At 38.0% G+C, this 11870-nt stretch overlaps 1 protein-coding gene across 1 annotated transcript in view; it reads left to right on the top strand.

The window, feature by feature from the left end:
- Positions 1-11870, top strand: part of Kiaa0586 (KIAA0586 ortholog) — a 106186-nt gene that overhangs the window by 51284 nt on the left and 43032 nt on the right. Inside the window, exons 20-25 of the mRNA XM_013017235.1 lie at positions 1507-1625; positions 2609-2817; positions 5935-6091; positions 6842-7076; positions 9392-9645; positions 11017-11093. Of these exons, the coding sequence (XP_012872689.1) occupies positions 1507-1625; positions 2609-2817; positions 5935-6091; positions 6842-7076; positions 9392-9645; positions 11017-11093 (1051 nt within the window). The remainder of the gene's footprint in view (positions 1-1506; positions 1626-2608; positions 2818-5934; positions 6092-6841; positions 7077-9391; positions 9646-11016; positions 11094-11870) is intronic.

Raw genomic sequence — 11870 nt, 5'->3', positions numbered from 1 at the left:
CACAGAGCCACTTCCGGCTTTTTTCTTTTTGCTTATGTGGTGCTGGGGAATCGAACCCAGGGCCTCATGCATGCAAGGCAAGCACTGTACCACTGAGCCATCTTCCCAGCCCCAGGAGTGATTATTTTTGTTTTTTTGAGACAAGGTATTTGTGTTGTTTAACCTGGCCTTGAACTTGAACTTGAGATCCTCCTACCTCACCCTCCTAAGTAGCTAGAATTCTAATAGTATACTATCATGCCCAGATTATGAAATATAGCCGGACACCGGTGGCTCACACCTACAATCCTAGCTACTCAGGAGGCTGAGATCTGAGGATTGTGATTCAAAGCCAGCCTGGGCAGGAAAGTCAGTGAAATCTTATCTTCACTATACCACCAGAAAACCAAAAATGGTGCTGTGGTTCAAGTGGTAGAGTGCTCACCTTGAGCTGAAGAGCTCAAGGACAGCGCCCAGGCCCAGAGTTCAAGCCCAGACGGACAAAAAAAAAAAAGAAAAGAAAAAAAGAAATGTTTGTTATACACTAAAGAACTGTTCATTGAGCCATTAAACTTAGGTTTAGAAGAATATTGGATGATACTGAAAAATACTAGTGCACAGCTATATAAGACCTGAAAAATAAATATGCACAGAATAAAAACAAGTTGCTAACCACATTTATCCTTGAATCAAGGATTATGGTGAGCATTCTCAAACTTATAAAAAAAACTTTTATATATTCTCTAAATATGCTATAATCAACTTCTACCATTTGTATAATAATTATTTTGGGGTGGGGGGTCCAGTCATGGGGCCTGAACTCTGGGCCTGGGCACTGTCCTTCAGCTCTTCAGCTCAAGGCTAGTGCTCTACCACTTGAGCCACAGCACCACTTCCAGCTTTTTTTCTCTTTTGCTTATGTGGTGCTGGGGCATTGAACCCAGGGCCTCATGCATACAAGGCAAGCGCTCTACCACTGAGCCACCTTCCCAGCCCTTGTATAATAATTTTTAAAGCGTCTCAGCTGTTCTAAAGAAATGTAACAAAAGAAGTCTTTCTTTATCCTTTCCTTTTTCTCTTCCCTTTCCTGAAAATGATTTGGAAAAAAGATTTTCTTTCTTTTAGGGAGAATATTACTTTGTATTACCATCTACATATTTATTTCCCTGCAGAGTAGGCAGCTAGACTGTCTTCTAGCTTTGCTTTGTTATTATCTTACAAATTAGCTCTCACAATGTGAATCAAACCTTGGAGGCACAAGATATGCCAGATAATCGTTGGCCAAATCTTATCATAAATTTAGGCATTCCATTAAACTTTTCATTAAACTAATATGAAAGAGTTTTTTATTCTGTTTCATGTGGTTTTTCTTGTTGGAAAATACATTTTTTTCTTTCCAGATGTACTTTTCAGATGACTGCTTCCATATGTAAATGTTTATACCATGGGAACAGGTTATGTTTAAGGATGATGTGGGTAACATGTTCTGTACTTCAACCAAACTTAGGAGTTCTTTTATTCCCCCAGGGTAGAACAAGAAATAATGTCAAGAATTATCTCTAGACTCTTTCCAATCCAGCATCAGGCCAGGCCTAATGACAGTGATTCAGTTAGTGAAGCAAGTGAATCATTGACTTCTGACATTGGTAAGTGAGATGGAATATTTTCTTTCTTTTGTTATCAAAAGTTAAAACCTTTAGTTCATTGTGGGTTTATATTTACCACAGGTTCCTTCTTCCCTTTATTCCATACTGCAGCTTTTACATTAAGGTGTTTCCCTCATCCCTATACTCCAAACTCTCTATTTTTCTATCATAGTAAATATGTATAAGTATATATATATTTATGCATATAATTTAATGAATTTGTTATAATAATTACTAGACTATAGTTGATTTATATGTCTTTCTTACTCACTAGACTATAAATTACTCAATTAAAGATGTTTCTTCTTTACTGCCCTGCCCTTCACTGATACCTATTAAGAACATCTTCACCGAATAATTAAATGAACTTCTTTTGTGTGTGTATGTGTGAGTGGTACTGGGGTTTAAACTCAGGGCTTCATGCTTGCTTAGGCAGGTCCTCTACTACTGAGCTATGAACCAACCCCTTTTACCCCTAATCTCCACTGCTAAAAAAGATAGGATAATAGTCGTGCCATTATACCCAAACCTGTTTGCTATTCTACTTGATGCTCTACTGGCATCCTACCTTTGACATAGCCAAAATCGATTTCCTTTTTCTGTCTAAATCAGCTCTTCCTTTGTGCTTTTAGTTAAGAATCTCACTACTTTCTTGCCCAGGCTTGTCTTAAACTGTGATTCTCAGATCTCAGCCTTCTGGATAGCTAGGATTACAGGTGTGAGCCACATTTATTTAGTTCTTTAGTGGTGGGAAAAAGGCAATTTATTTGTATGTTTTCCTCCCTCTTTTGGCTTGTGGAGATAGAATATGAATACTTACCTTTGTCTTTGTCATGTTTGTATTTTCACTTTTATTCCTTCTTCCATCCTCACATATATTGGCACAATCACACATATTGGGGACTCTAAAAGTTGAAGAATCAAGATTTAGGTTGTACCTACGTTTCTTGCCCACTTATGTTGAAAAATCTTTCACTTTTTAGTGGAAGGAACAAGTGGCAGTGCTCTTCAGCTCTTTGTTGATGCGGGTGTTCCGGTGAATTCAGACATGATTAGCCATTTTGTGAATGAAGCTCTTGCTGAGACCATTGCTGTCATGCTGGGTGACCGGGAAACAAAGAAGCAAGCTCCTGCTACCACCAGTGCTTCTGGTGATATTTCAACAAATGAAACATGCTTGCCGGAAACATGCGTGCCGGTAGAAGTGACTTTCCTTTCATGATTTAAGAGTTCTAGGGTACTTTTTGATAGGTTTAAATAAATTTTAAACTACATATCATGTGATCACACTTTGTGATAGAATTTTATTCCTTATTGTTATCATTTTTAGCATAGATTCATTGTTAGAAAGGGGTTTCTTTGTGATATTTACATACATGCATATAATGTACTTTGATCAGACTCACCTCATTTTTGTCACTCTTTCTTAACCTGCCTCCTCTCAATTATTTTTTTTGGGGGGGGTCCCCAGTCGTGGGGCCTGAACTCTGGGCCTGGGCGCTGTCCCTCAGCTATTCAGCTCAAGAGCCATAGCACCACTTCCGGCTTTTTTTTTCTGCTTATGTGGTGCTGAGGAATTGAACCCAGGGCCCATGCATACAAGGCAAGCGCTCTACCATTGAGCCACCTTCCCAGCCCCCTCTCAATTCTTATTGCTATAATAAAAAGGTTTTGCTTAGCATTTTTTTAAACTTTTAAATCTGCAGAAAAGTTGAAAGTATGATATACTGAATGTCTGTATCTTCCTTATCTGTATTTCAAAGTTGATAACAAATTGGCCTATTTTTTAAATTGTTGTATCTACTGCCCTTTAAAAATGACTTGAAAGTTGCAGATACCACTATACCTTAACTCAAAGCATCAGCAGTATCACCAATGAACAAGTTGCTTTCTTCAGTAACTAAAATATCATATCATATCCCACCAAATTTAATATTAATATTTAAACAGTGAGACCATTTTCAAATTTTCCCAAATGTTCCAAAAATGCCTCTTTTTAATCTTTTTAAATTTATGTACAGTCAAACGATCTCTTAGTGGGTTTTTTGTTTTTTTGTTTTTTTGGTTTAACTTCTGTTTTTAATCTCTACAAGAGATTTTTGGGTCAGGTCGTGGGTCCTGAACTCTGGGCCTGGGCACTGTCCCTCAGCTCTAAAGCTCAAGGCTAGCACTCTACCACTTGAGCCACAGCGCCACTTCTGGCTTTTTTTTTTCCTGCTTATGTTGTGCTGAGGAATCGAACCCAGGGCCTGGAGCATGCAAGGCAAGTGCTCTACCACTGAGCCACCTTCCCAGCCCGAAAATATATTTTAATAAATATATTTATTAATGATTGTTTGATCAGCTTTATTATATAAAATAGAATTCGGTTATAGCAGCATGAAATTATACAAATTCAAATATATTCTGTATTACCAGTTGTAAAAACTATAATCATTTCTGATCCTATAAATTACAAAGATTTAAGTAGTGCTATTGCTTCAGATTCATTCCATTGATATATCTATATATATCTATATATACCTATGAAATGACTTAAGATTATTTGCAAGTCTGAGGAAAGGAATTGTATAGAAAGGACACAAATAGGAAAGTAACTGTTATGCTTTTGATTCTTAAAATTTTTGAACCATTTGAGTAGTTGCATACTCAACAGATTAACATTAAAATTTTCCTTTTTTTTTTCCCTAGTACTTTCTATCTTTCCATTGTCTTCCTCTTTTCTATTCCCCCACTTTTTCCTTATCTCTTCATTACTTTTTAAATACTGGTCCTCTTGTGCTTAAAGGCTGTTTTTGTTTTTTGGTGTGTGTGTGTGTGTGTGTGTGTGTGTGTTTTTTTGTCGGTCATGGGGCTTGAACTCTGGGCCTAGGTGCTATCCCTGAGCTCTTCAGTTCAAGGTGAATGCTCTACTACTTGAGCCACAGCAGCACTTCCAGTTTTCTTTTTGTTGGTTTGTTTGTTGCTGTGTTTGTTTGTTTGTTTTTGTTTTTTGGTCAGTCATGGGGCCTGAACTCTGGGCCTGGTTTCTGTCCCTCAGTTCTTCGGCTCAAGACTAGCACTCTACCACTTGAGCCACAATACCATTTCTGGCTTTTTCTGCTTATGTGGTGCTGAGGAATTGAACCCAGGGCCTCACGCATGCAAGGCAAGCACTCTACCACTGAGCCACCTTCCCAGCCCCCACTTCCGGTTTTCTGTGGTTAATTGAAGATAGAGTCTCACAGATGTTCCTGTCCCAGCAAGCTTTGAACTGCAATCCTCAGATCTCAGCCGCCTGAGTAGCTAGGATTACAGGTGTGAGCCACCAGCACTGGGCTTTGTTTTTTTCAGTTAAATTGCAGGGCTTGTCTATCAAGGTAGTGGGCTTTTGGTCTAAGCTGTATGCATTTAGTCTTCTTTTCTGTATTAAAAGACAATACTTTAGCTGAGTGCTGGTGGCTCACACCTGTAATCCTAGCTCTCAGGAGACTGAGATCTGAGGATAGCAGTTAGAAGCCAGCACAGGCAGGAAAGTCCGTGAGACTCTTATTGCCAATAAACTACTCAAAAAAGCTGGAAGTGGCCCTGTAGCTTAAGTGGTAGAGAGAGAGCTCACTTTGAGCAATAGAAGCTCAGGGGCAATGCCCAGGCCCAGAGTTCATCCCCCAGGACTAGCAAAAAAAAAGAGTATTTAAAATTTTTGAGAGGCCTAATTCAGAGGTGATTTCAAAAGAGTTTTTCTTTTTTTTTTTATTGTGAAAATACTGTACAGAGGGGTTATAATTACATGGACAAGATAATGAGTACATTTCTTTTTCTTTTTTTTTTGGGGGGTGTCCTGTCGAGGGCCTGAACTCTGGGACTGAGCACTGTCCCTCAGCTCTTCAGCTCAAGGCTAGCGCTCTACCATTTGAGCCACAATGCCACTTCCATCTTTTTTCTCTGCTTATGTGGTGCTGATGAATCGAACCCAGGCCTTCATGCATGCAAGGCAAGCGCTCTACCACTAAGCCACCTTTCCAGCCCCAATGAGTACATTTCTTATCAAGCATTGTAGTCTCCTCCTTTGTTTCCCCTTCCCATCCCTTCCCATCTTCCCCCCGACCCCCCTCCACCCAATCTCCCTCTCCAAAGTTGTAAAGTTCCAAAGAGTTTCTTTAGGCCATTTTTACACTAGACAGTTAGGACCCAGGGAACTTGAGACTCCTTTTTGTTGTTATTTTGCCTAAGTTCTATACAGTCTATGGATGAACTGTGTATTATTGTTGATTATTTTTAGTTTGATGATCATCAACACCATTTGTCTTGTTTTACTCATTTATTTTAGGAAAGAGTGTATACCCCAGTGGCTACCCCACAGCCTACTCCTCCTGGCTCACCTCCAGCATCCCCTAAGCTCGTGTTATTACAAACTCCAGATTCCTCTCCCTGCGATTCAGATCATGAGATAGCTTTTTCTGTGAAAGAAATAGTTGCTGAAAAAGGTATGACCTTTATTTCTTTGACTTAATTATAATTTAAGCAACTATTAACTAAAAGTTTGTAATTTGTTTTCTAAGATGCTTTTGATTATACATAGTCATTGCTTACTGGGTTTTAGAAAATCACTTCTTTTCTGCAAAGAAATTAAGGAATTAGTTGTCACTTGACCATCTTATATTTCTATAACAGAATATCACGTACTCTGGGTAGTTTGTAAAGAAAGTAAACTAATTTCTTACAATTCTGGAAGCTGGAAAGTCCAAGACTAAGGGACTGCATCTGTTAAGGGCCTCCTTGCTGTTTCATAAATGTCAGAAGGAACTACTACATGGTGGAAAAGCATGGAACCCCTGACTTCAAGTCCTCTTTTCACCCTTAATTAGTTCCCAACAGTCCCACCTCTAAATATCTCTTGCGTATGGGAATTAAATTTCATTCAGTCCTCGAGATATTTAAACCATATCACCACTTCTTAAAGTACATAATCTAACAGATAGATTACTGTTAAGTGGTACTGAGGAATAGAACCCAGGGCTTCATGCATGCAAGGCGAGCACTCTTACCACTAAGTCACATTCCCAGCCTTTTTCTTTTACTTCTTATACTGTACTAAATTAATCTCTCATTCATAGCCACAACCCTCACCATTGTTATTCTTATTGCTATTATTTGTATGCCAGAATGTAAAGGGGGATCTGAAGCGATGTATATTGCCTTTCTTTACTAACCTTTATATTTTTCCTCTTTTTAAGAAAAATCTGTAGGGACTGATATGTCTGCCATCACACTTAATACTCCAACAGTTACTCCTACTTTGACACCTCCCTCAGCAGCTGCTCTTACCCCAACTTTGTCAGAGATTTCCATTGATAAAATGAAGATAATGAGCTCAGATTTGAAGATTCCTAAGCCATGGGGAGATGGAGACCTGCCATTGGATGAAGAGAATCCTAATTCATTTCAAGAGGATCTTCAACCAAGAGCTATGTAAGAAAGAACATACAGTTGTCCCCCATCCTGCTGTTTCCATTTTGTTTTGCCAGTACTGGAGATTGAACTCAGGACTTATGCTTGTTGTATAGGTGCTCTACCATTTGAACTATGCCTCCTGCCTTTTTTTGCTGTTCTTTATTTTTTTGTATAAGTTCGCATGTTTTTGCCCATGTCTAGTCTTAGACTATGCTCCTCCTACCTGTGCCTTTCATGTAGCTGGGATCACAGTCATGAACCTTTATACCCAGCTTTTTTGTTGAGATGGTCCTGTCAACTTTTTACTCAGACTAGTCTTGAGCTACAGTCTCCCTGATCTCTTCCTCCATGCACTAAAATTTATAGACATGAGCCACTGCTCCCGTCCTATACTTGTCCCTCTGTATCTGACAGGGAATTGGTACCTGGACACACTCATGCCAACATTCACACATATTCAAATCCTTTTATATAATAATATGGCGTAGTATTTGCATATAATCAATGAATATTCTCTTATATACTTACCATCATTTCTAGATTACTTAGAATACCTAATTCAATGTAAATGCTCTGTGAAGAGTTGTTATATTGCATTGCTCAGGGGAGAATAACAAGGAAAAAGTACAGATGCTTTTTGCTTTCTAATATATTCCATTTGTTGTTAACTGAATACTGAATGTAGAACTTGTGGGTAGGGTGAATTATATTCACTTTCAGTAACTCTATATTCTGACATTTGATTTTTATGACCCATGGAAAACACAGCCATGATATATGAAGCTTTGTAAACCACAAACTACGCTTTGGGTTGTTGGTGGTAGATGGTTTTTTTGTTTTGTTTTTGTTTTTACAGTGTTGGGTGTCAAACCCAGTGCCTTTAATATGCTAGGGTAGTGTTCTACCACTAAGCAATATACCTTTACCAAACTGGAAATAAGAAGTTTTATAAACATTGTTCTTTTTTAAAATTTCTATGAAATTTATTTATGCCTTTGCTTCCTCTTAGAAGTGTTTTTTTTAATTTTTATTTTTTGTGAACATACTGTACAGAGGGGTTACAATTACATGGGCAAGATAATGAGTACATTTCTTATCAAGCATTGCAGCCTCCTCCTTTGTTTACCCTTCACATCCCTTCCCAGCCTCCCCCCCGCCACCCCACCCAATCCCCCCCCAATCCTCCCTCCCCGCCCCTTTTTGACATGACAACTTGTACTTCTCATTGTTGCAACAGGTCCACCTGTATCCTTAAACGACTTGTTTTTCCCCATCTCCTCCACAAATTATACCGACATCAAATATAGTGAAAGCAGGGGTTATACTGTGGGGGAGTCTTAAAAAGTTTTGAAACAGATTATAGTAAGACATCTGATTGTTAATAAAATAGAAAATTATTTCACCTTAATGTGATCATCATTTACAAAGTTATTCAGTTAATATCAGTTTACTTTCATATAACTGATTACTGTAAGTGTGTATTTCATTGCTAGAACTTGCTAGTTGGCCTTTGATTAAAACATAAAAACAAGGGGGGGAGGGGAGAGGCTGGGAAGGGATGTGAATGGTAAACCAAAGGAGGAGGCTGCAATGCTTGGTAATAAATGTACGCATTATCCTGCCCATGTAATTGTAACCCCTCTGTACAGTATGTTCACAAATAAAAAATAAATTAAAAAAAACATAAAAACAATTTTAGAAGAATGAATCTTAGCCATGCTCTGATGGCTCACTCAGGAAGCTGAGATCTGAGGATTGTGGTTCAAAGCCAGGCAGGAAAGTCTGTGAGGCACTCTTATCTCCATTTAACCACTGGAAAACTGGAAGTGGAACTATGGCTCAAAGTGATAGAGTACTAGCATTGAATGAAAGATGCTTAGGGACAGCACCCAGGTCCTGAGGTCAAGCCCTAGGACTGGCACACACACACACAAAAAGGAATAAGCTGGGCGCTGGTGGCTCAGGCCTGTAATCCTAGCTACTTAGGAGGCTGAGATCTGAGGATCACAGTTCAAAGCCAGCCCAAGCTGAAAAGTCTGTGAGACTCTTATCTCCAATAAACCACCCAAAAACTGGAAGTGGCTCCGTGGCTCAAATGGTAGAGTGCTAGTCTTGAGCTGAAGAGCTGAGGGACAGCACCCAGGCACAGAGTTCAAGCTCTACTACCGACAAAAAAAAAAAGGATAAATCTTGTTAATTATAGTAGTATAAATGGCAGAAATGATTTGCTAAAGGAGATGTTATGCTGTTGAGTCCAATGTTTTCCTTACATAAAAATGATTATAGACTTTCAGTGACCTAATAAATCCAAAAATATGTCTTTATCTTCTTAGAGTAATGTCTGTGGCTAAAGAGGAAGAACCTGAGGACATGGTCCTCCCTGCTCAGCCTGCACCTCCAGAGTCAGTTCCCTTCATACCATTTCCTGCAGCTCCCAAGGCTCCTTCTCCCGTACAGATGATCAGTTCACGTTCATCCACACTGGAGAGCACATTGAGTGCTACTGTCACGGAGACGGAAACTTTAGATAGACCCATCTCTGAAGGAGAAATTTTATTTAGCTATGGTCAAAAATTGGCTTCCAGGAGTAAGTTACCTATGTCAGTTGATTTCACTGGTTACATTATGATAATTTTCTCAGACAAATGCTTGTCTTTTGTGGTGGTTGTTTTTAGTTTGTTTTGTTTTGTGTTGTTTTTTTGTCATCCTGGGGCCTGAACTCTGGGCCTGGGCGCTGTGCCTCAGCTCTTCAGCTCAAGGCTAGCGCTCTACCACTTGAGCCACAGCGCCACTTCCAGCTTTTTCCACTTATGTGGTGCTGAGGAATCGAACCTAGGGCCTCATGCATGCAAGGCAAGCACTCTACCACTGAGCCACCTTCCCAGCCCAACTTCTAGCTTTTTCTGCTTATATGGTGCTGAGGAATCGAACCCAGGGCCTCGTGCATGCAAGGCAAGCACTCTACTATTGAGCCACCTTCCCAGCCATGCTTGTCTTTTAAAAATGTTTTTACTGTCAGGTACTGATGGCTCACACTTGTAATCCTAGTTGCTCAGGAGGCTAAGATCTGAGGATTGTGGTTCTAGGCCATCCTGAGCAATAAAGTCTATGAGACTCTCATCTCAAATTAGCCACAAAAAGCTGAAAGTGGAGCTGTGGCTCAAGTGGTGGTATGCTAGCCTTAAGGGGAAAAAAAAATTCAAGTCCCAGGAACCAGAAAAAGTGTTCTTACCTAGTTTTCCTAATTTAACATGATGTAGTAAAAAGAATAGAGGCTCTGTGAAAGTTAATAACTTTTCTGCACTCCAGTTTTAGAAAATAAAGTATTTCTCATACTCCCACCCTCTAGAATTAATACCATAAAGTTTCAGGTATGTCTTTTATTAAGCTTCCCTTGTGTGTGCCTAGAGAGACACCTAAAACATACAAGAGTATATCTATGTACCTTTAAAAAAGGATCCGACTTTGCATATTGATTTTTTTAACACACACACACATACACACACAGGTCTATATCATTTTCAATGTCTCATCTATTTATACAATGCCTGGTAGAAACATTTAGATTGTTTTCAATGTTTCTTGACTGTCTCTAAAGACCATACTTGCACATATCTTTGTGTCTTCCTAGGATCCACACGTAGGGGGAAATTGTGGAGTTAGAGTAGGCACCTTTAAAATACCATTAATCAGATCTTAATGACAATAAGAATTTATAGGCGTACCCATTTTTCAATTTTATGTCTATAGTGTTTTTTATAGTTCTTTTCTTACAAGATGGTAGGTGAAATAAAAGTCTCATCTATGTTATAAATTGTGAAGTTTGTGAATTGTTATGAACTTTCTCAGTATTTCTGTTGCTGTATAAATTAAAATGTAATGTTCTGTGGCTCTTTGGTCAGATTATTTACTAGTTTTAATAATCTTTTTTTCTAAATTCTCACATTTTAATTTCCAGTTTTAAAAGATGGAGGATTGTACCACACAAACCTAAATGATAGCTTATCAAGCACTCTGCAGGATGCCCTTGAAATGGTAAGGAGTAATGGAATCCAGTATTGCATTCCCACAGGAACAGTAGCCTGATGAATTTGTTGCTATGGATCAGAATTCTTTTCTCAATTATTTGAGATATATACAAAATTTAATAAACTACAGTTCTTGAAGCTGGACACAGTGGTAAATTCCAATAATCACAGCTGCTCCAGAGCTTGAGGCTGGCCTGAACAACTTAGGGAGGGGAAAAAAATTCATATTTTTTTTACTTTTTCAAATTGTATTAATTTTTATCTGAAGCAACTTTTATTTTATTTTATATAAATATTTTAAACATACATATAATGTACCCATATACATTATATGTGTTATGTATTATTTATATATAAATATTTTAAACATGTATAATGTATACATACATTATACATATTATATGTATGATATCTTAAATATTTAAACATTTTAAAATGTTAAAAGATATATATAAAAATATGTATCATATATATGAAAGTATATATTGTCCATGAGTACAAGAAGACTTTAAAGTTTCTTGCATATTTCACTATATAATCTTATAATCATGAAAGTGAAAAAAAAGTTGTCATTAATCTCTGTGGTTCTAATAGCTAAAAATGTACAGGTAACATAACTGATGAAATTTACCTCAGTGCTAAAAATCAACATTTGTTTATTCCGTTTACAATATTTTAAGTAGCTCTCATAATGCATGTTATTTTCCTTAACCACAATTATAATACTTTGTGCTGACAAGTATGTAAATATAATGGCTTAAAAAGTAATCCTTTTTACACATTC

The sequence above is a fragment of the Dipodomys ordii genome, unplaced genomic scaffold, assembly GCF_000151885.1.
Source record: "Dipodomys ordii isolate 6190 unplaced genomic scaffold, Dord_2.0 Scaffold2, whole genome shotgun sequence".
Taxonomy (NCBI): Eukaryota; Metazoa; Chordata; class Mammalia; order Rodentia; family Heteromyidae; genus Dipodomys; species Dipodomys ordii.
This window is presented reverse-complemented; position numbering and strand designations above follow the sequence as displayed.